A 25,275-nucleotide genomic window follows, 5' to 3' on the forward strand; every position below is an offset into this window, starting at 1 on the left:
TCAATAACATCATGTTGTCAAGAAGATGTACGAGGAAAACAACAGCATCAAAATTTGCTCTAGATAGAGGAATAATACTAGTAAAAGTTTATGGTCAGTCAACTCAAGTCCAACACCTCACCTTTACAAATTTGTGTCATTTGGTCAATTGTGTATGCCTCTGCAAATATATATTCGAATATTACATGAGTGAATTAAGGTTTAGTGTTACACGTCACACACACATTGCTAAAATAGACTAACTATTTTATGAAGGTTTATTTTAGCAATTTACACATTTTCTTTTGGATAAAAAGACCCATTTAATTACATTTTGTTTGATAATGCCTTGTCGAAAATTACAACTTTATCTTTCAATTTTGATTTTTTTTCTTTTCAAAAAGCAAAATTAGGTATTCTGTCCAAGTGAAAAGCTGTTGGTTGCTAAAATACTCATTCATAAAAATGTGTGGTTATTTATATAAACACATACGGTGCTATGTCGAGATTCACAATAGTCCAGCTACTCTGCCTTTCCCCCTCTTACGTGTCTATATATGAGTTGTACTCCATGAACTCAACATTCTAACATATAAAAAAGCTCTAAAGTAGATTCACTATATCCTACCATTCACTCTTGCTAATATACTAATTTAATGTCAGATTGTTTGCATAAATATGCAAAATATAACATATAATATATAATATATTAAAAAGTAACATTATAGAATGACAGCTTTAAAAAAAGTTATAAATAATGAATGATTTTTCAAACATATAAATTAGTAAAATATTTTGTTATTTATTGATTTATTATAACTAAAGTGGAGACATGTGATTTGTGATTTGAATGAGGACTTAGGTACCTAAAGCTTTGTTTGCGAGTTTGGGGGGGAGGTGTTTGAAGGGTTTATATGAATTTTTCAAATTTATTATATGTTGTTATAATATTTTTAATATTCATAATATATGAATCAAGCATTGGTTTATCATTCTCTAAACAAATACTCCTTCAAAAAAATATGAAAATTTTCTTCATTTTCCTCTATATTTCCTACCCCCGAAGTCCTCCCTTCCCCACCCCTCCAAACTCTCAAACAAAGCCTAAAGGGTGAATGTACAGATGTTGAAGTTACAACTCACGGATAAATGTATTTACACAATCAACATATACAAATATTTTACACAATCATCAAATGCAACTTTATTTAACTAGTTTAAAAAGAACGGTGTTATATATAGCGAAAAAAAATCACGAACAGTGTAGCAGCCTATTAACAAGGGCCCACTAACCATACATGGGCAGTTTGTATTGAATAAAAAAGAGGTTAATGGAGATTTACCTCCCTGCAATATATGTCATTTTTTATTTTCCCCCCTGTAAAATTTTTTTTTTTTTAATACTCCCTAATAGGTCATAAAAAAACGAAAAAATTCTTAAAAAAAAAAAATAAAGTCATTTTTTTATGACCTATTAGGGGGTATTCCAAAATAAATATATTTTACAGGGGGTAAATCAAAAAAAAAAATTTACAGGCGAAAAACAAAAAATGGCCTATATTACAGGGGGTAAAGCATCGTTAACCCATAAAAAGATTACTGTTCAGTAAGCTACGTATGCTCGTGAACTATTCACTATACATTATGCCGCGAGAACCAGCATTTCCCGTTTAAAAGTACATGCATGACTTATTATTATACTCGTTAATCCACCACATCACCTTTATGAATGAAAACTATCGAGAGTATGGGTCACTAATTGAAGCATGGTTTATTGATTCTCCCTCACATTGCAGCATGTCTCGAACTCGAAGGCTTCTAGTTCTACCTCCCACAATAGATGCAGGCTCCAAAGGTACAGAGAGAAAGATAGAATAACTACTAAGCATGAGTACAACGGTTGCCATGATTGGTCTTTCAACCAAATTTTCTTGAACACATAGTAAAGCAATGTGAATGCATCTCATTATTTCATTTCGTGAACCATTGCTTAATGATGGATCTATTATATTTGTGATTGTACCCTCTCTCCAGTTTCTCCATGCCTGCACAATTGCATATTCCTTTTAGATCACTAATTACAATTCAATCTTAACATGCTTAATTTCATGTACTCATCTTTTAATGCATACTTATTTATTGGCATGGAAGAAATAATAATGAAAGAACAGAACTTACAAAGCCAAGTAAATCCTCCTGACTCTGTCCATGAAGAACGCAAGCTTTCTGTCCACTTATAATCTCCAAAACTAGTACACCAAAACTAAAAACATCTGATTTTATCGAAAATTCTCCAAACATTGCATACTCAGGAGCCATATATCCACTGCATATAAAAGTTAAAAAGTTTAATTAGTCATAACTAATGAGTCTTTTCGAGTCACAAATATTCAACTTGTTTTAGTTGTTAAGGCGTACCTATTAACAATTTTGATTTTTTTTTTGTTCATAGAAACAATTTTGATTTTGCACCTATAACCATGATGCATGATACCATCTTTAAAAGAGCTTAAATATCATAACAACTATTTTAAGAGTCAACATCAATGAATTGCTTACAATACTAGATAAATTAATGATGAAAAAAGTTATACTTAACAAGATATGGAAATCATATTCTAATACTTACTATGTTCCAACGATTTTATTTGTATTAACTTGAGTTTGATCGACAAGAAGTAGTCTGGCGATACCAAAATCAGATATTTTAGGATTCAACTTTTCGTCCAAGAGAATGTTACTTGCTTTAAGATCACGATGTATAATACGAAGTTGAGAATCCTGATGAAGGTAAAGAAGACCTCTAGCAATACCTCCAATGATTTTGTAGCGCCTTTCCCAATCCAATGTTTCTTTGTTTATTGGATCTATACATACACAAAATTAGATATTTTAGTTGTCATATGTAAGAGAGCAACAATTAATCTAATAAAGCATATATTATGGCCTACCAAATATAAAATAATCAAGACTTTTATTTGGAACATATTCATAGACAAGCAATCTTTCTCTTCCTTCTAGACAAAAACCAAATAGTCTAACTAAATTTCGATGTTGAAGCTTAGCCACTAAAAGCACTTCATTCTTAAATTCAATATCCCCTTGTCCTGAATTTATTGACATCCTTTTGACCGCAATCACTTGTCCACCGGCGAGTATACCCTGCAAATATATTTCATTTGTGTATAATAAGTATTTTGATGAAGAATGTGATGTTCATCTATATCAATAGTATTTTTTTTTAATAAATCTAAATCAATAGTATTATTTATACCTGATAAACAACTCCAAATCCGCCATGTCCAAGTTTATTAGCTTCAGAAAAGTTACTTGTAGCAACTCGTAATGTCTCGAAGTTGAATAGCAATGACTCAGCGATTTCAATATCATTATTTTCATCTTCTTTTATATCTTCAAACATTGTACAAGGCATGTTATAAAAATATGCTAATATCTAATTATTAAAATCATACATTGTACATAAAGGCTTTCATTTTTCTTTGCCTTCTGTCTATTTTTGAATTACTGCATCTAAAAAAAAATAAAAATTACTGCATCTAGGTTTTCTCTTTTTGAATGCAAAACTTTGTTAACCATCACAACTTATTATTATGAAGTAGATTTTATGTCGTCAAAATAATCCTGCATTCATACCACGACTTAGACAGTAACGAATTTAGACAAAGTCACGTACCTTGGAGATTTATCTTTGCCTTCCTTTTCCTTAAGCATATGCAAATGAAAATTAGCAGGGCAGCAGCAGCGACAACAACAACAGTCGGCACAACTATGGCGATGTTAGTATGTGATGATTTGCTTTTTTCTGTAAAATGAGACATTTCAAAGATTAAGAATAGTAAAATAATACCAACAAACAAGTCTACAACGACTAACTAATGAAAAAAAGGTCAAGATAAGAACAAGTAAGAGAAAGTAACCTAACTGTAATCACCATGTAGCAATTAAGTATGATTAGTTAACGACAATCAGTAATTACCTTCTTCTGATTGGGAGGTTTCGTCTTGGTCTATTACTGTCGTAGGACCATAGAAAGGATTGGATTCATATCTAATTTTGCAACTTGGATTGATAATTCTAGCACCAATCTTGTTATTACAACAACTCGGAATATCTGATATAGCACGCTCTAAACAATCATTGCAATCTTGCCCTGACAAGTCAGGTGTACACTGCACAAGACCATATATGGTTCCAAAATTCAAAGTTGCATTAGCGGTAGCAAACTTACGACGAGAATCACTCAATGCAGCTATTTCTCTGAGTTTCCTCATCAAGTTTCCAAGGACTTGATTAAATTGATCCACCTAAGTAACATTTTTCGTGTTCGACATATAAAATGAAAGTGAAGTTTCCCTAACGCCGAATATCCATCGGTTTGAGTAACGTAACATGCAGTCCTCATACCAACCAATTGCTTCTTTTTGGTTTGGACAAAGTTTTGTAAGAAGAACTCTTGAATCGTTGAGACAACTGCGGCAAAGGTCGGGTTTAACATCTCCTCTGCAGAGTCCAATGGCGTTTACTTTGTCAGTGTTTTGGCCATAAGAAAAATTGTAGAAACCGTAGTTGATTTGAGTTTTGGAAGTGAGATTGGACAAAAGAGTGTTGAGGTTGTTTTGATAGGTGCTATTGGCTGTGTAGTTGCCATTATCGTTTATACAAAAGTTGTACAGAAAATCAGGTTGGGCTTTGGCTTGAGAAACAAAAGTAATGAGAATGAGAAAAGAATAAAAGGAAAATAATAACTTGCTAGAAACAATTGTCATTCTGATTTAGTGATCTCTGTATTGGAACAAGAACAAGTTATTAAGAACTGGAGGATTGCCGTGGTTGAAGTGATTTGTTGACTAAAATTTGTAGTTTGAAAGTTGAAACAGAGATTTCAGACTTTTATCATTCTATTTGGGAAAAATGAAATATGCTAATATCTAATTTTTAGAGTTATGATACATAGACACTTTTAGGTGGCAATACACCCTTTGACACCTACACAAAAATCTGACACGTAATCACGTGGATCCGCACAAGCACACTTTCTCTTTCCTTTTCTCTTTTCTGTTCCTAGTGTATATGAGATGTACAAGGGTGTCTATCTAACATTTTCCAATTTTTATTATCAAAACACTTATGACTATAGGCTTCCGTTTTCCTTTCCCTTCTTTCTATTTTTGAATTATTACTTCATCTAGGTTTTTTATATTTGAAAGCAACACTTAGTTATTATGAAGATTTTATGTCGTCAAAACTATAGCCTGCATTCATACCGCATGTGTCATCCTAGTTACTTAATGATATGTCACATGTGCGTCAGCGTTGTCACAATTGAGGGATGGACCACTTATGCCAAAGGAGTAAACTTAATGGTTAAAATTGCAAGTAAGTGGTATTGAAGAGATCATAATATTCGCTGCCAATTGAAAAGCCAACAAAACCATTACCCCATTCTTCCTTCTTCCTCCCTTCATATTTCTTTTTCACCTCATGGTGAGGTAGTGTTTGGCTGTGTTGTCCATAAATTTTAGAGAAATGATATTTGTACAACAACTTTCAGACAACTTTCTCTCTCATACTCATATTATTTTTGTATCTTCTCTCTTCCTTTTTCTCTCTCCATTGTTTTTAATCAATAAGAAATGAGAAAATCAAGGTTGTCACCAAAGTTATCACAGTATGGATGTACAAATATCATTTCTCTAAATTTTAACGTTAGAAGTCAATAACATCATGTTGTCAAGATGTACGAGGAAAACAACAGCATCAAAATTTGCTCTAGATGGAGGAATAAAACTGGTAAAAGTTTATGGTCAATCAACTCAAGATCAACACCTCACCTTTACAAATTTGTGTCATTTGGTCAATTGTGTATACCTCTCCAAATAGTATATTCGAATATTACATGAGTGAATTAAGGTTTAGTGTTACACATCACACACACATTTTTAAAATAGATTAACTATTTTATGAATGTTTATATGAATTCTTCAAATTTATTATATGTTGTTATAATATTTTTAATATTAATAATATATGAATCAAGCATTGGTTTATCATTCTCTAAACAAATACTCATTCAAAAAAATATGAAAGTTTTCTTCATTTTCCTTTATATTTCTTACCCCCCCGAAGTCATCCTGTTATACCCTGTTTTTGGACCTAAAAATACTGGGCCCAATTTCATTTCAAACTTTGTCAATTATCAAATTTCAACTGCACAGTTCAAATTGTCTCTGCCTCGCAGTATTTTCAATCACAATTTTACCTATGTTTTTCTTGCATAAAACTTTTCGAAATGTCTTTACTTGTCTTGTAAGTCATTCAAAAGTGTCTCTGAATCATTACATTGCTTTTTCTACAGTTTATTTCAAAATTTGCAAAAAGTCGTACAGAAGGGTATTTTGGTCATTTCCTGCAGTGGGATCCATTTTCATCCTTGCGACTGTCTCTGAGTCTTTTCAGATTGATTTTTAAAATTTCATCAGTAAATCTTGTTAAATTCATTTCAAACTTGCATCTGAGTCAGTGTCAAGTCAATTTGAATCTGTTTAGGTCATTTTTAGCCCTAGGGGCATTTTGGTCATTTCACACAAAATTTCGACAGGGAGGTATTTTAAAATACCTCATGTCAGTAATTGGTTCGTTTTAGTCCTTTTGTTGATTTTAATTTTAGTTTCACTTTACGTTTGTCAAAATTACTTTTTTTAGTTCAATTTTATTTTTAAATCACAATTTAGTCCAAAACTTTTTAATTCTTATTTTTTGTCCATTTTTAATTGCTGTCCAGTCCTTTTTTATTATTTTTTTTGCAGAAAAGGTCCCAGGGGCATTTTTGTCCAGAATTTTCGCACACTTCAGTCCCAGTCCAGATGGCATTTTCTCATTGGCCCACAAATACACATGGCAGGCTATAAATAGATGTGTCAGATCCAAAAAAAAAAAAAGAATCAGTCACATCACAAAAACAGAAATTTCTTTCTCTCTCCAAAATCAGTTAGATCCAAAACAGAAAAATCACCAAAAATTCTCCAAGAACAAATCTTCACAAAATCAACAAATCCGAACCGGATTCACTCAAAACCAACTCAAATCATCACAAAATCAACAAATCCGAACCGGATTCGCTCGAAACCACCGCGAAACATCACATCAACACAAAAAACGTACCGGATTTTCGAGCAAAAGCGGCACCACCGGAGCCACACGCGCGCGCGCGGGGAGGAAGAGAAGAGGCTCGGATTTTTTTTCATTTCCACGACGAAGGTAACGCGTTTTCTTCGCTTTCTAGGCCATTTCCGCGTTCTTGTGCTTGAATAAACATGTGAAAAAGTTTGTTACGGATATGTATCGGTAGATCTAGGCTTGTACGTTCGGATTTCGAAAATTCTAAGGCCGTATTCGGACACTAGAGCAAAAAGGATATATAGATCCGTGGTTTTTTTTCAAAAAAAGTGTGAAAAAATTTTCAAAGAAAAATGTAGATCTAGTCCGAACCGAACCTTTCTCGCTAAAACTAGTGCCGGATTTGTGTAGAGGAGGAGGAAACGAAGCTTTTGGTATAAAAATTTTGAAAAAAAAAATAAAAAAAATTCCGACGCGGTGGCGCCGCCGCCGGAAACCGGCCGGCCACCGCGCCGGAAAAGCTCCGGCCGCCACCTCCTTATCAGCTCCGGCCGCCACCTTTTTTAGAGTGAAGGGAGAGCTTCTCTCTCTAAGTTTAACTTAGAGAGAGAAGAGGAAAGGTTTTGTGTTTTTTTTGTGAAGAAAATCCTTTTTATACTCCCTCCGATCCCACGCGCGCGCGTGCGTGCTCTTGTTGTGTTCCCTCGCTCTGTGAACCATCAGATCTGGATTGTTCCAAGATCTGATGGCTGCTGTGTGTTTGATTTTGAATCCTGTGCATGACTTTTTGTGTGAAATATGGTATATCTTCTGTTTGAACCGTTAGATCTTTGATCTAACGGTCACTGTGCTTCCTGCATTTTACACTATCTTTTATGCTTTTTTCTGGACCCTTTGATCTTTGATCAAGTGGCTGTGATGCGATCTTGAAGGCTAGATCTGGACCTCTCGATTCATCCAACGGTCCAGATTAAATCCTGCTGAGTTTTTTTTTAAATTGCTTTTTAATTATGTTTTAAATACCTTTTTTACACTTTCTTGGTGTTTTATGCTCCTAAAAAATTTCTAAAAAATATTTCCCTATCATTTTAATTTTTCCTCTAAGTATTAGAATTTATTTGCTTATTTTTGCATTTATTTCCTTTACTTTGTTCTTTAATTTTTGCTCATTAAAATTCCATATATGTTCTTGATGCATTTTTACATATTGTGATTGATAAATTCTCATGTTTTTACCCCTTTTTATTGCATATTCATTTGGTGCATTTTTCATCATTCCCATTATATTTTTCCTTGTTTCACTAACATTTTGTTCCTTATGTGACTTCACTCATAGCATTTCACTATCTCCTCCACTTTCTTTAGCTTAGCATTTATTTTTGCAAATTTTAATTCATTCGGTGATGTAATTTGTTATCATTGGTTTGTAGCTTGGCAAAGAGGCCATAGAATGTATTTAGGCAATTTTTGTAATATGGACTATGGACACTATGGCGCACCGGCACGCACACACTCACCTTAGATGTATGCATAAGATTGTATGGTTAGATGAATGCTTAGGCTTAAACACTTAGATAAAAACCAACTTTTTTCCAAAACATGCAAATAACACTTGAAAATCTTTTTGAAAATAAAATGGAGTCAAAACTCCTTATTTCCCCTTTTATTTTCTTAAGTAAAATTTTCAATAAACCTTAATCCTCCTTGGACTTTATTTTTGCAAAATGACTAATTCCACCTCACACTTTCCAAATCTTATGCCCTTGAGGCCTCTCATCTCCTTTCTTCAAAATCTTTTTTCAAACTTAAAATCAACCAACAAAAGCAAAAACCATTTTTGAGAATGAACTACGAACGGTTTTGATCCCTTAAAAGGGTACGTAGGCAATGAGTCAAAACTCATCCAAGCCGAAATAAAATCAAATTCCACTTCTTCTCACCCCCATTCTTCACTAATCATACCTTCCTTTTTACAAATGAGCAATAAAACTAAAGCGTAGAAATAAACTTAGGAGAGCGGTTCTTATGGAATACCATAATCGCTCCGGGTGCCTAACACCTTCCCGTAGCGAAAACGACCCCCGAATTCGGAAACTCAAGGGTTTTTCTCCTTTTACCCTTCCCAAGAAAAAAGAGAGATATCAACGGTCAAAAGGTTCAAGTCCAATTAATGGCTTGGCACCCCAAAACCATGATAACACATCCCTTCCCCACCCCTCCAAACTCCCAAACAAAACCTAAAGGGTGAATGTACAGATGTTGAAGTTACAACTCACGGATACATGTATTCACACAATCAACATATACAAATATTTTACACAAAATCATCAAATGTCACTTTATTTAATTAGTTTAAAAAGAACGGTGCTATATATCGCGAAAAAGTTATAGCGAAAAAATCATGAATAGTGTAGCAGCCTATTAACAAGGGCCCACTAACCATACATGGGCAATTTGTATTGAATAAAAAAATTACTGTTCAGTAAGCTACGTATGCTCGTGAACTATTCACTATACATTATGTCGCGAGAACCAGCATTTTCCGTTTAAAAGTACAAGCATGACTTATTATTATACTCGTTAATCCACCACATCACCTTTATGAATGAAATCTATCGAGGGTATGGGTCACTAATTGAAGCATGGTTTATTGATTCTCCCTCAGATTGCATGTCTCGAACTCGAAGGCATCTAGTTCTACCTCCCACAATAGATGCAGGCTCCAAAGGTACGGAGAGAAAGATAGAATAACTACTAAGCATGACTACAACGGTTGCCATGCTTGGTCTTTCAACCAAATTTTCTTGAACACATAGTAAAGCAATGTGAATGCATCTCATTATTTCATTTCGTGAACCATTGCTTAATGATGGATCTATTATATTTGTGATTGTACCCTCTCTCCAGTTTCTCCATGCCTGCACAATTGCATATACCTTTTAGATCACTAATTACAATTCAATCTTAACATGCTTAATTTCATGTACTCATCTTTTAATGCATACTTATTTATTGGCATGGAAGAAATAATAATGAGAGAACAGGACTTACAAAGCTAAGTAAATCCTCCTGACTCTGCCCATGAAGAACGCAACAAGCTTTCTGTCCACTTATAATCTCCAAAACTAGTACACCAAAACTAAAAACATCTGATTTTACCGAAAATTCTCCAAACATTGCATACTCAGGAGCCATATATCCACTGCATATAAAAGTGAAAAAGTTTAATTAGTCATAACTAATGAGTCTTTTCGAGTCACAAATATTCAACTTGATTTAGTTGTTAAGGCCAATGGTACCTACTAACAGTTTTGCTTTTTTTTTGTTCATAGAAACAATTTTGATTTTTCACCTATAACCATGATGCATGCCATCTTTAAAAGAGCTTAAATATCATAACAACTATTTTAAGAGTCAACATCAATGAATTACTTACAATACTAGATAAATTAATGATGAAAAAAGTTGTACTTAACAAGATATGGAAATCATATTCTAATACTTACTATGTTCCAACGATTTTATTTGTATTAACTTGAGTTTGATCGACAAGAAGTAGTCTGGCAATACCAAAATCAGATATTTTAGGATTCAACTTTTCGTCCAAGAGAATGTTACTTGCTTTAAGATCACGATGTATAATACGAAGTTGAGAATCCTGATGAAGGTAAAGAAGACCTCTTGCAATTCCTCCAATGATTTTGTAGCGCCTTTCCCAATCCAATCGTTCTTTGTTTATTGGATCTATACATACACAAAATTAGATATTTTAGTTGTCATATGTAAGAGAGCAACAATCTAATAAAGCATATATTATGGCCTACCAAATATAAAATAATCAAGACTTTTATTTGGAACATATTCATAGACAAGCAATCTTTCTCTTCCTTCTAGACAAAAACCAAGTAGTCTAACTAAATTTCGATGTTGAAGCTTAGCGACTAAAAGCACTTCATTCTTAAATTCAATATCCCCTTGTCCTGAATTTGTTGACAACCTTTTGACCGCAATCACTTGTCCACCGGCGAGTATACCCTGCAAATATATTTCATTTCTGTATAATAAGTATTTTGATGAAGAAAGTGATGTTCATGTAAATCATCAGTATTATTTTTTTTTTATTAAATCTAAATCAATAGTATTATTTATACCTGATAAACAACTCCAAATCCGCCATGTCCAAGTTTATTATCTTCAGAAAAGTTACTTGTAGCAACTCGTAATGTCTCGAAGTTGAATAGCAATGACGCAGTGATTTCAATATCATTATTTTCATCTTCTTTTATATCTTCAAACATTGTACAAGGCATGTTAGGAAAATATGCTAATATCTAATTTTTAAAATCAAACATTGTACAAAGGCTTCCATTTTTCTTTGCCTTCTGTCTATTTTTGAATTACTGCATCTAGGTTTTCTCTTTTTGAATGCAAAACTTTGTTAACCATCACAACTTATTATTATGAAGTAGATTTTATGTCGTCAAAATTATCCTGCATTCATACCACGACTTAGACAGTAACGAATTTAGACAAAGTCACGTACCTTGGAGATTTATCTTTGCCTTCCTTTTCCTTAAGCATATGCAAATGAAAATTAGCAGGCCAGCAGCAGCAACAACAACAACAGTCGGCACAACTGTGGCGATAGTATGTGATGATTTGCTTTTTTCTGTAAAATGATACATTTCAAAGATTAAGAATAGTAAAATATTACCAACAAACAAGTCTACAACGACTAACTAATGAATAAAATGCCAAGATAAGAACAAGTAAAACAAGGTAACCTAACTGTAATCACCATGTAGTAATTAAGTATGATTAGGTAATGACAATTAGTAATTATTACCTTCTTCTGGTGGGGAGGTTTCATCTTGGTCTATTACTGTCGTAGGACCATAGAAGGAATATATTTCATATCTAATATTACAACTTAGTTTGAGAACTCTACCACCAATCTTGTTATAAAAAAAACTTGGAGTTTCTGAAATAGCACGCTCTAAACAATCATTGCAATCTTGTCCTGACAAGTCAGGTGTACACTGCACAAGACCATATATGGTTTCAAAATTCAAAGTTGCATTAGCGGTAGCAAACTTACGACGAGAATCACCTGATGCAGCTATTTCATTGAGTTTCCTCATCAAGTTCCCAAGAACTTGATTAAATTGAGCCACATCGGTTACATTTCTATTGTTCCACTTATAATATGAAAATGAAGTATCCATAATGCCAAATATTGATCGGTTTGAGTAACGCAACATGCAGTTATCATACCAACTAATTGCTTCTTTTTGGGTTGGACAAAGTTTTGTGAGAAGAACTCTTGAATCGTTGAGACAACTGCGGCAAAGGTCGGGTTTAACATCTCCTCTGCAGAGTCCAATGGCGTTTACTTTATCAGTGTTTTGGCCATAAGAGAAATTGTAGAAACCGTAGTTGATTTGAGTGTTGGAAGTGAGATTGGATAAAAGGGTGTTGAGGTTGTTTTGATAGGTGCTATTGGCTGTGTAGTTGCCATTATTGTTTATACAATAGTTGCGCAAAAAATTTGGTTGGCCTTGGGCTTGAGATACGATAATGATAATAAAAAGGAGAAAAGAGTAAAGGGAAAATAATAGCTTGCTAGATACAATTGTCATTGTGATATATTGATCTCTGTCTTGGAACAAGAACAGGTAATTAAGAAATGGAGGATTGAAGCTTTGGATATGAAAGTCAATCAGTTAATTTGAATTGGGTGAAATGATTTGTTGAGTAAAATATGTGGTTTGAGACAAAGCTTCTAGTCTTTTATCATTCGATTTGTGTGAAAGGTCGTTTGAGTAATGTTTCAAAGTGAGACTTTTGGGTCAATGGATTTAGTAGTAACTTTTGTCATATGTTACAAATGCGCATTGCATGGAAACAAGTACAAGATGGAAAATGCTCGGAAGTTCTTCAATTTGAAGACTTGTATGGTTACAAGATCAAATGAAAATGAAAGGTGTAGACGCTGTCAAAATAAGAAAACGTTAAAAAAAAGTAAAAACAATTATTATAGCTAAAAGGCGACCCTAACGTGTCCCTTTGTTTGTTTTTCTACTATGCTTAATTAATCATATATACGAAGAAAAGTAACAAATTTAGCATATACAATGATCAAACATTTTTGACAAATATGAATATAACAAGAGTTTAATTGTGGTGGGTTGATGGTCCAAAACAACTCTGCACATACAACTAATCAAAACATTTTGAATTGTAATGTTTAACTCACATAAATTAAAATCATTAATTGATGTGGTGATTCACTAGAATATTCGAATAAATTTTTCATCTTTTACTCATTATTCACATGGCCCCATAATTCAATCATTTTACATAAACGAAAAATATTCACGAGGAAGAAAAAAAACTAAATGACAATTACAAAAATGAATACCTTAGTCTATAAATCTAAATATCGATGAATACAAGTTAGGCTAAATTATATCGAAGATCATTTAAGTTATTTAATGGTCTTTTAAATTTTTTCTTATTACTTACGGTTTTTAAGTTAGTCTAAATTTTTTTCTTATACTGACATCCCTGCCGTAATAGCTGCTGTTCCTGCTGTATTCCAACCAGCAGCTGTTCCAGCTGTTGCTAGTGTTGTTCCAACTGCTGTCCAGCCGCGGTGGCAGCCTCCCGAGCATGGCCATATGAAATGCAACGTTGATGTGGCGTTTTCCAGTCAACGTAACAAAAGAGGCGTAGGCATTTGCATTCGTGACTAAGATGGAGTCTTTGTTTTGGCTAGAACAGTCACCTTTGTTGGTGTATACCCGATTGACATAGGTGAAGCTTTAGGCCTTTACCATGCGATTCAATGGGCGAGTGATATGCACTTAGATAATTTTGATTTTGAAGTCGACTCCAAAACCACAAAAGACGCTCTTTACTCGAGTCGGGAAGACATAACTGAATTTGGCAACATCATCACATATTCCCGGTCTTTGCTCTCGTCCAAGTTTACCAACTCTCGAGTGGAGTTTGTTTGGCGACAAGCTATTATAATGTGGTGTCTCACACTCTCGCAGGGAAAGCCACATTTCTCGCTAGTCCCACTATTTATTTTCATATACCCAATTGTATTGAAACTTTGATTACTAATGAAATGCTATAAACACTTTTCTCTAAAAAAAAAAGTTATTTAATCATAACAAATTAATCCTTTAAGTATTGTTTGTAACACTTAGGTGCTTTAAGTTATTTAATTGTAACTTTTAGATCCCGAATAACTTGCATTTTTAAGATATGAAATTCCTCAAATTGTTAAGGTAAAATAACACAAAGGACCTTGTTGGTACAAGAAAAACTTAAAGGACCATCTTGTTCGAGCTAATTAACTTAAATGACCTAAGTGATATGAAAAAAACTTAAATACCAATTTATTACAATAAAATAACTTAATGATCTCTAATATAATTTAACCCTATAATTATTATTGCAAGTTTTCTATGACTGATTATTATTGTAAGTGTTCGCCAACAAAACCACTTCAAACGAATAATTGAGTTATTTTATTTTTGATATTCTTTGGTGGATGAGTCAGTGAAACGGATACATTTGTTATTGATTATTTGTTTTGATTCTTTCCTGGTCAATTTGGGCGTCTTGCCTTTTAGGGGTTCTAGTTTAGAGGCAGCCGTTGTTTTTGTTGACTGGGTTTGTTTTCTTCTGTTTTGGTACTGTTAATTATTTCACATTCGTTAATATATTTTACATTCGCTAATATTTTTGATTGATTTAACTACTGTGTTAAATCATTGTTGTGTGTTTGTTACATGGAAATTGATATGATCACAGAAGTAAAAGTGGCTTTACGTGTTTTGGCATGTATATTGGGTCTAAATGAGTTATGATACATAAATACCCTTAGGTGGCAATACACCCTTGACACCCATATAAAAATCTGACATGTGGCCATATGGATCCCGCACAAGTATACTTTCTCTTTCTTCTTCTCTTCTCTCTTCCTAATACATGGGGTGTACAAGAGTGTATGCAATTAAAAGGTGTCTATGTAACATTTTCCTTCGAGATATGTATCTGTGTATATATTGCTTCTATGTTTCTGAATAAAACACAACCAAATTATTTTCATCTTCTCTTTTCATTTTACATGGCATCAGAGCGGTAAAGACCTGCTCTCTCTCTCTCTCTCTCTTTCCTTTTTTTTTACCTTTCAAACATTTTTTCTAAACCATTATGGCTAGGCGATGGAAGCAAATTAGATTCCAACAAATCTGATTCCAAAAGCCCTTACTCCCTTCACCATTCTGATCATCCTGGAATGGTTCTGGTTTCTAAACCTCTCGATGGAGACAATTATTCGACTTGGCGTCGAGCAACTACTATCTCATTGAATGCAAAATCTAAATTTGGTTTTGTTGATGGAACCCTCAAAGCACCATCTGCCAAAAACAAACCAGAAGACTATGCATCATGGAAAAAATGCAATGATATGGTTTTGTCATGGATTCTTAATTCATTGACCCCTGATATTGCAGACAGCGTTATTTTTTATGACACTGCTCATGAAATTTGGGAAGATCTTCAAAATCGTTTCTTTCAAAGCAACGCACCACACATTTTTCAGATCGAGAGAGAGATTGCTTGCCTTACTCAAGATCAAATGACAGTTGCTGCCTACTATACAAAGATGAAAAAATTGTGGGATGAGTTAGGATCCTACAATGATGTTGTTTGTACATGTGGAGCAAACAACAAAAGGCGCAAGTTGATGCAATTTCTCATGGGGTTGCACGAATCTTATAGTGTTGTTTGTGGTCAACTCCTTTTGATGAATCCTTTGCCTGATGTTTCACAAGCTTATTCTTCCATCATCCAAGAAGAAAAGCAACGAAATTTGGGTGCAAGAAGAGAGACAATAGAAGCTTCTGCCATGGCTGTCCAAAAGGAGGAACCAATAGCTCTTGCAATTCGACACAAATCTGGCCCGTCCTCTCGTCCCAATTCTAATAATCGTAAATCGCTGCATTGTTCCTACTGTGAAAGAGATCATCAAACCAGAGAGACATGCTGGAAGTTACATGGTTATCCACCAGGATAGTCCAAGCATACCACGGTCAAAAACTTCAAGTCCAACGGCAACAATCAATCTTCTGCAAATAATGTCAGAGAAACCTCAGCAGCACATGTTCAGCCCCTTGTGAATGGACTAATCGAATTACAATTACAACAAATTTTGTTTGTTATGGAGGGCAATGGAGCATCTCAATCAGCTGCTCCCAAGGCCAATACTGTCAATCTTTCTTCAGGTTTGTCTGCATCCAAGTTGATAATTGATAGTGGCGCAACTGATCATATAACTTGTTCTCCATCTTTACTTGTCAACAGTAAAGAAAATACTTTTTTACCACCAGTTGTTATGCCAAATGGAAATCAAGCTCCAATTATTTCTATTGGAAATTTACCTTTGAGTCCTATTATTTATTTGAAGAATGTACTTGGGGTGCCATCTTGGAAGGTGGATTTGATAACTGTGAGTCGAGTCACAAGAGATTTAAATTGTTCAGTAACTTTTTACCCTCAATTGTGACGGGGATGACGATTGGTTTGGGTGAACAACGAAATGGACTCTATTACTTGGTTACAATGAATAAGTCACACAAGGTCAATACCATCAAAGCTGCCTACACTTCAAACACCTCAAGTATCTTGTGGCATAGACGTCTAGGACACTTATCCTCTTCTAGATTAGACTTTATGGCCAAAAATTCCTTCATTTCCCTTTCAAGCAAAATAATAATTGTACTGTTTGTGCTCTTGCTCTTGCAAGACAAACTAGGCTTCCTTTCTCCACAAGTTCAATTTCCTTTGTTAAACCTTTTGAATTAATACATTGTGATATTTGGGGGCCTTTCAAAGTTCCTTCTCTTTCTGGTGCAAAATATTTTTTGACGATTGTAGATGATTTTTCTCGTTTTACTTGGGTTTTTCTAATGCATCATAAAAGTGAAACAACAAAATTTCTAACCAATTTTTTCTCTTATGTGAAAACCCAATTCAATACTGCTATAGCAAATATTCGGGTTGACAATGGAAGAGAGTTTTTCTCTATGCGAGATTTTTTTAAACAGCAGGGCACTAATTACCAACATACTTGCGTTTATACACCTCAACAAAATGGGGTGGTTGAGCGCAAACATAGACATATCCTTGAGTCGGCTCGAGCTCTTCGTTTTCAATCGCATCTCCCTTTAAACTTTTGGGCAGAATGTGTCTCCGCTGCTGTTCATATAATTAATAGGTTGCCCACATCCATACTTTCTCACCAAACTCCTTTCGAAAAACTTTATGAAAAACTTCCCTCTTATTCCCACCTTAGAGTTTTCGGATGTCTAGCTTATGCTACAAATGTTCATGTGTCCCATAAATTTTCTCCACGTGCCACCAAATGTTTTTTTATTGGTTATCCAGTTGGTCAGAAAGCTTACAAATTATATGATATTGAATCTAATTAAGTCTTCACTAGTCGTGATGTCATTTTCCACAAGGATATTTTTCCCTATGAATCCATTTCTTCTTCACCACCTAAAACAGATTATGTCATACCCATTGTTGTCTTAGATTCCTCACTTGTCCAGCTAACACACGAAGAATCTACCCTTGCCACTTCATCTTCTCCATCAGGCCCCTTGCGTCGTTCTCAAAGAACTCATGTTCCCCCTGCAGCCTTGAGTGACTATGTGTGTAACCAAGTAAGTTCTCCCGAATCATTGTCATCCTCTTCATCTTTTCCAAGTAAAGGTACACGATATCTTCTCTGCAATTTTATATCATATGATTGTTACTCACCACAACACAGACCCTTCATTGCTACTATTACTAACGATGTTGAACCTACATGTTATGAACAAGCTGCCTCCCAATCTCATTGGCCAATAGCAATGCAATCTGAGTTGGATGCTTTAGAGTCCAATAATACTTGGTCTCTCACACCTCTCCCTCTTGGAAAGCAAGCTATTGGTTGTCGTTGGGTGTACAAAATCAAGTGCAAATCAGATGGTTCTCTTGAACGCTATAAAGCACGGTTATTAGCAAAAGGTTACACACAACTTGAAGGGATTGATTACCATGACACTTTTTCGCCTACTGCTAAAATGGTTACAATTCGTTGTTTATTAGCTTTAGCTGCTGCTCAAAATTGGTCACTTCATCAACTTGATGTCCACAATGCATTTCTTCACGGAGATCTTTCTGAAGAAATTTATACGTCTCTTCCTCCTGGTTTTCAGCGACAGGGGGAGAACCTTGTGTGTCGCCTTAATAAATCCTTATATGGATTAAAACAAGCCTCTCGCCAATGGTTTGCCAAGTTCTCTACAGCTATTCAAGGTGCTGGATTTATTCAATCAAAAGCATATTACTCACTGTTTATATGTAAGAAAGGCAAATCATTTACTGCCTTACTGATCTATGTTGATGACATCCTCATAACTGGTAATGATCCTAATGCCATAACTGTTCTCAAACAGTTTTTGCATAATCAATTATGGATTAAAGATTTGGGTGACTTGAAGTATTTTTTGGGCATGGAGGTTTCTCGGTCAAAGAAAGGTATATTCATTTCGCAAAGGAAATATGCTTTGGAAATTCTAAAAGATGGAGGATGTTTGGGAGCTAAGCCTGTGAACTTTCCCATGGAGCAAAATGTCAAATTGTCAGATGAAGGAGAATTGTTAAAAGATCCATCCTCATATAGGAGACTTGTAGGACGCCTGATTTATTTGATTGTTACTCGTCCAGATATCAGCTACTCAGTGCACATATTGAGTAGATTCATGCATACTCCTCGGAAACCTCATATGGAAGCTGCCATGCGAATATTGCGGTATCTAAAGAACAATCCAGGTCAAGGTTTATTTTTCTCTTCCCAAAATGATTTATCTTTGCGTGCCTTTTGTGATTCGGATTGGGGAGGTTGCCCAATATCCAGAAAATCAACTACAGGGTATTGTGTTTTTTTGGGATCCTCTCTAATTTCTTGGCGAACAAAAAGACAGAAAACAGTTTCTCGTTGTTATCATGGTTTTGGGGTGCCAAGCCATTAATTGGACTTGAACCTTTCGACCGTTGATATCTCTCTTTTTTCTTGGGAAGGGTAAAAGGAGAAAAAACCCTTAAAAAGTTCTAGATTCGGGGGTCGTTTTCACTACGGGAAGGTGTTAGGCACCCGGAGCGATTATGGTATTCCATAAGAGCCGTTCTCCTAAGTTTATTTCTACGCTTTAGTTTTATTGCTTATTTGTAAAAAGAAGGTATGATTAGTGAAGAATGGGGGGTGAGAAGAAGTAGAATTTGATTTTTATTTCGGCTTGGATGAGTTTTGACTCATTGCCTACGTACCCTTTTAAGGGATCAAAACCGTTCGTAGTTCATTCTCAAAAATGGTTTTTTGTTTTTTATTGGTTGATTTTAAGTTTGAAAAGAGATTTTGAAGAATAGAGATGAGAGGCCTCAAGGGCATTAGATTTAGCAAAAAGTGAGGTTTGATTAGTGATTAAAAAGAAAGTCTAAATGATTAAGATGAATTGAATTTTTCTTAAGAAAAAGAAAAGAAAAAAAATGAAGTGTTGACTTCATATTTATTATGAAAATTTTTGAAGTGAAGTTCAATTGTTCTTTTTTGGAAAAAGATGGATTTTCTCTAAGTGTTCAAACCTAAGCGCTCATCTAACCATACAATCCTACGCATACATCTAAGGTGAGTGTGTGCGTGTCGGTGCGTCATAGTGTCCATAGTCCATATTACAAAAATTGCCTAAATACATTCTATGGCCCCTTTGCCAAGCTACAAACCAATGATAACAAATTACATTACCAAATGAATTAAAACTTGCAAAAGATAAATGCTAGGCTAAAGAAAGTGGAGGGAATGCTAAATGGGATGCATGAAACATGGAAATAAACTTGTTAGTGAAATAAAGCATAAAGAGTAGCAAGAGGCAAAGACGCATAAAATGCCATAAAGATAGTAATAAAATGGTAATAAAAACCCAAAATTTTGATATAAGAACTAAGGCATTTGTAGCTTCTAATTCTCATGCTATAGCAAGTTTGAAATAGTTTCTTTTACCTCAAGCTATAATTACGGGATCATTAGAAACAAACAAGCTTAGTTTCATGCCAATTTTGAGATAGAATTAGCATCTTATTACTTTCTAGAATATGCATACGTTGCTCATACAATCAAGGTTTCATGAATCCACTTAAAACAGCAAAATCAAGATAGGATCGTAGGTGTGAGCACCTCACATTAACATATCAAATGGCCTTTATCACATTTTCACAAATCAATGATAGAATTGACAAAACGATCATAAGAAATAATCCAAGAAAGAATTAAAATGCCATGGATTAATCATACAAGAATTTTGCCAATTCCAGCGTGCAAAAATGCCATAAAACATCAAGAAAATGTCAAGAAGTAAGCATGGATTTTCTAGGAAATTTATCAAGATTTTTAAATCAAGACATAGGTTCAAATAGCAAAGAAAAACAGTGCAAATAGCAGAAAAAACAAAAAAACGTAAAGGAAAACTAAGCCCAAACCAAAGCCCAATCACTAAAAGATCCGGATGCACAGGGAGCGTTGGATTGATCCAGGGAAGGAAACCCTAGATCCAACGCTCAGGATTGAAGGGATTGGACCGGTCTTGAACCGGTCCGGTTCAGTTGCCTATATAAACAAGCTAGCACCGGTTTTTTCATTTTTACAAAACCTTTCTCTCTCTACACTCAGAGCTTCTCTCTCTTCTCTCTAACATAAGCTCACCGGATTCTGGGTTGAGCCACCGTGAGAGATGAAGGTCTGGCTGGAGCCACCGTAGGCTCGCCGGAACCTTCATCTTCTCCGGTGAGCTCCCTAGGGTTCCGGCGAGCTTTCAACCCAGAATCTGATGAAAATCACATCATTCTCTTCGTCTTTTCATTGCGATTACGGTTCTGGCCTTGGCTTTTACAAACACTACGTGAATCAACGTGAATCTGGTCTTCTCACTTACGTTTTTCGTAAAATTAGGGTTTGCTCTTTTTGATGAAATTCTTTGAATCTTTTTTGAGATTCTGTTGATTCACGTACTGATGGTCCTTTTTACGAAAAGATGAAGAGATTAACGGTCTGGATGATGTAGATCTGCGCTTTTGGTGTTACGGTTTTTGGAAATCTTTTAGGTTTTTTGGCTTAAAAGTTTTCAACTTCACAGATCTACATCTTCTCTGAGTTTGTTATTGACTTTGATGATGAGAATGATGAAGATTCACGTGTTTACCTGAGTTTGTATGGAGATTGTTGATTTCTTCAGAAAATCTTCAAATCTTGTTTCTGTTTTGATCTGATTTCGTTTCTGGAGACTGAAAATAAATCAGTGTGGTCCTTGCTAGCCTTGAATCTTCATCTTCTTCGGTGTAAACCCTAACTTCTTTCCTTCTTCTTCCTTCGAATCTCTGCGATCAGCACTCGTAGCTTTTTGCCATAGGTGAAGAGCTCGTGCTTCGAATTGCAGAGTCTGCAATTCAGTGATGATGATTCAATTGAATCACTGAGAATTGCAGTAACAAACCAGTTCAGCTTTTCTGGATTTTGCGTTCTGGAAGTGGTTTAGGTTTTCGCCATTGATGAATGTTGAAGCTTTTTCTGTTTGATTCGTAACTGACAAGAGAGAGAGTGTGATTCTGTGTTTATGAGTTGGCACTTGATGAATGGAAAACGTGTGAAATTCATTGCCACTGTGTTGCTTTTATAGCTGACAAGTGTGCATCTGAACCAATGAGAACAGGACACCTGGATCTGGAAAAAAAATGGCACGGCCTTGCAGTTTTGGACTCTGAGGACCTCCCTGCAATTTTGTAAAATATGGGACTGGACTGCAATTTTAAAAATAGAACTAAAAAGAACATAAAGATTGGACAGTTTGGACTTAAATGCAATTTTAAAAAGTTGAAGGATTTAAAATGCAAAGTAAAAATAAAAATGAATTAAAATATGTAATTTGACTAAACGTAAAGCGAAACAAAAATAAAACTGACAAAACGGACTAAAACGAACCAATGGCCTAAATGAGGTACTTCAAAGTAACCTCCCTATGTCAAAATTTCGTGTGAAATGACCAAAATGCCCCTAGGGCTAAAAATGACCTAAACTGACTCAAACAGACTTGACACTGACTCAGACGCAAGTTTGAAATGAATTTTAACAAGGTTTACTGATGAAATGTTAAAAAATTCTGAGAAAGACTCAGAGACAGTCACAAGGATGAAAATGGGTCCCACTGCAGGAAATGACCAAAATACCCTTCTGTATGACTTTTTTGCAAATTTTGAAATAAACTGTAGAAAAAGCAATGTTAATGATTCAGAGACACTTTTGAATGACTTACAAGACAAGTAAAGACATTTCGAAAGGTTTTATGCAAGAAAAACATAGGTAAAATTGTGATTGAAAATACTGCGAGGCAGAGACAATTTGAACTGTGCAGTTGAAATTTGATAATTTGACAAAGTTTGAAATGAAATTGGGCCCAATATTTTTAGGTCCAAAAACAGGGTATAACACTCGTCATCAGTTGAAGCAGAATATAGAGCTATGACAGGCGCATGTTGTGAGTTGTCTTGGCTACGTTCATTGTTGAAGGATTTGGAGATATTGCACTCAAAGGCAGTACTGTTGTATTGTGACAACAAAGCAGCTCTTCACATTGCGTCCAATCCGGTATTTCATGAAAGAACTCGACATATAGAGATTGATTGTCATTTTATTCGTGATAAAATTCAAGATGGTTCAATTGCAACTGAGTATGTTCCTTCAGCAGAACAAGTTGCCAATGTGTTCACTAAACCACTAGGGAAGGAATCCTTTCTTACAATGAAGTGCAAGTTCGGAGTTCTTAATATCCACTCTCCAACTTGAGGGGGAGTGTTAGGAAAGTCAACTATATTCTATGATTCTTGTTGTTATGAGAGTTAATTGTATCCCATGATTCTAGCTGTAAATATGGTAACAGTTATATTAGTCAAATTAGAATAGCTTGATTGTAGGAATATATTGCTGAGTTATAACAGCATAATCAACACATTAGAGATATGTATATGTGTATATATTGCTTCTACGTTTCTGAATAAAACACAACCAAATTATTTTCATCTTCTCTTTTCATTTTACATGAACTATCTCAATTTGATCCATTGTTGTTGTTCTTCTTATTATTAATATGAGTTTATTCTTATTGTTGTTGATATTTTGAGCTTGTTGTTCTTGTTATTATTTATATTACGGAGACGGATGACCCTATATTTGAAGCAGAACTCCACCATGGAGGACAATTTTTAAATGGGAAGTTTGGTAATGAATATATAGGAGGTAGAACAATGGAAGGGCTTGAATATGATTCAGATCACTAGAAATTATTGCTGTATTGAAGAAGTTAAAATACAATGGTTAATCCGAGAGTAGGAGCTCCTTAAGGATATGGACACATCAAAGCAAATTTATGTAGCAGTCATCGATGAATGATATGAAGCTCGACAAGGTGAACATACTGGCACTTGTAATGTAACCTGATAAATTTGAGATCCAAGACTAAAGTAAGCCTCCAAATATAGCTGTAATAGGGTTGCTTAAACAATTGTCATCGATATTAACCCATTTAGGTTGACCTGGTCGTATTGACTTGGGATCTAGGACTGTGCTCCTCCTCAAGGTCTCAGGTTTTGATTCTCCCTCTGCAATTTGGATGAATTAATTTAACTTCTTTTAAAAAAAAAAAAAATCATCAACATTAATAATGAGCAATTGTGAAGAGAAGAATTTGATTAAACATACTCCATCTGTCCCTATATCTAAACACTCATTTGACTTTATTTTTGTCCCTAAACGTAAACCCATTTTCAACTTACTAGATGCATTTATTATATTTTTCCTAAACATACCCCTAATTAATACTACTACCTCCGTCCCTAATTATAAAACTCTTTTGAGAAAAAAAAAATTTCCCTTTTTATAAGACTCATTTGCTATTTCCAACTACATTAATTATTTCTTTACGCCTCCTATTTGTTCGTGGCGGGCGACGTGAACTTTGACTGGATCCGGGTATTCAATCTCGCCGCTGAGATGCTCAGTTGACTCCTTAACCTTGATAGGAAGATGGCTTATTCAATAATTGGTGCAAAATCGTAAGGAACTTTGGAATGAACTAATGCGAATGGGTGTAAGCCTCGCTGCTCGGAAACACCCAATGCTGACCACACTTAGAGAGAGAGAGAGAGAGAGAGAGAGAGAGAGAGAGAGAGAGAGAGAGAGAGAGAGAGAGAGAGAGAGAGAGAGAGAGAGAGAGACGAAAACATAGGTAATGGTAGTGCCCCTATTTATTATACATCTTTTTCTTCAATCAGCAATAAATAGTATGTTGAAAACATAAACAAACTCTCTATCTTAAAGGATAAATTTGTAAAAACGACGGTATTTACAAACAACTTTAATATAAATATTCACTAAATTAATTCCCGTGATTTTGGCAAAAGGATCTTATATATAGGGACGGAGGTAGTACTAACTTATTTTGAAATATGAAAAGTCAAATTTAATACACATACAAACAAATGACAATTTGGTAATATTAACACAAAAAATAGACACATTAATTGCACTAACAATTTTTTTTAAGAAATGTAAAAAAATGCAAAAAGTGTTTGGATATAGAAACGGAGGAGTATTTATCTAGAAGACTTGTATTCGGTGAACCAGAAAAGCAAGTGTTATGAGCAACACACATGTTGTTAGCTTCCATTGTAAGATGATAAGACGAGATCGTAGTATTAGAAACACAATTAGACTTGTGGTTTTCCAAGACTTCCACGCCTCATCAACGAAGATGTTGGTATTATGTGAAGTGAGCCTTTGCCTGAACCTAACTTTCGAAAGGATCAAACTCATGTAAAAAAGATAAGTCTATATCGTATTACATGTCAACCATATGCATAATTTTTCTTTGACTAGATCAAACTTAAACCTTGCAAAGTATAACTCCTTCCATCATATTCTCACGTGTATTAAGAACCATTGAAATTCCCATCCATAGCAATCTCTTTGGATTGGAATCGTGAACTTTTTTC

General features: G+C 34.7%; 1 protein-coding gene and 1 pseudogene across 2 annotated transcripts; both read right to left on the reverse strand.

The window, feature by feature from the left end:
- Positions 1-1,579: 1,579 nt before the first annotated feature.
- LOC120577930 (cysteine-rich receptor-like protein kinase 29) lies at positions 1,580-4,888 on the reverse strand (annotated as a pseudogene).
- Positions 4,889-9,504: 4,616 nt separating this feature from the next.
- LOC25485281 (cysteine-rich receptor-like protein kinase 10) lies at positions 9,505-12,925 on the reverse strand. Of its 2 annotated transcripts, XM_039829976.1 has the most exons (7): positions 11,963-12,922; positions 11,660-11,785; positions 11,268-11,404; positions 10,941-11,151; positions 10,623-10,860; positions 10,168-10,318; positions 9,505-10,034 (listed from the first exon to the last, which is right to left on the reverse strand). In XM_039829976.1, exons 1-7 carry the CDS (start codon positions 12,753-12,755, stop codon positions 9,729-9,731), a joined length of 1,962 nt encoding a protein of 653 aa, XP_039685910.1. In that variant the 5' UTR covers positions 12,756-12,922; the 3' UTR covers positions 9,505-9,728. The 2 variants fall into 2 exon arrangements, with proteins under 2 accessions (XP_039685910.1, XP_039685911.1); XM_039829977.1 differs by lacking the exons at positions 10,941-11,151; positions 11,268-11,404 and having other exon boundaries at positions 11,963-12,925.
- Positions 12,926-25,275: the final 12,350 nt, after the last annotated feature.

The sequence above is a fragment of the Medicago truncatula genome, chromosome 1 (assembly GCF_003473485.1).
Source record: "Medicago truncatula cultivar Jemalong A17 chromosome 1, MtrunA17r5.0-ANR, whole genome shotgun sequence".
NCBI classification, from domain to species: Eukaryota; Viridiplantae; Streptophyta; class Magnoliopsida; order Fabales; family Fabaceae; genus Medicago; species Medicago truncatula.

Excerpts from the sequence above, each read along its gene's own strand:
- LOC25485281 (XM_039829976.1), bottom strand. The coding sequence starts at position 12,755 with ATGACAATTGTATCTAGCAAGCTATTATTTTCCCTTTACTCTTTTCTC. Across the intron at positions 10,861-10,940 it reads TCTTGATTATTTTATATTTG|ATCCAATAAACAAAGAACGA; the intron begins GTAGGCCATAAT and ends GTGTATGTATAG. Across the intron at positions 10,319-10,622 it reads AATAAAATCGTTGGAACATA|TGGATATATGGCTCCTGAGT; the intron begins GTAAGTATTAGA and ends TTTTATATGCAG.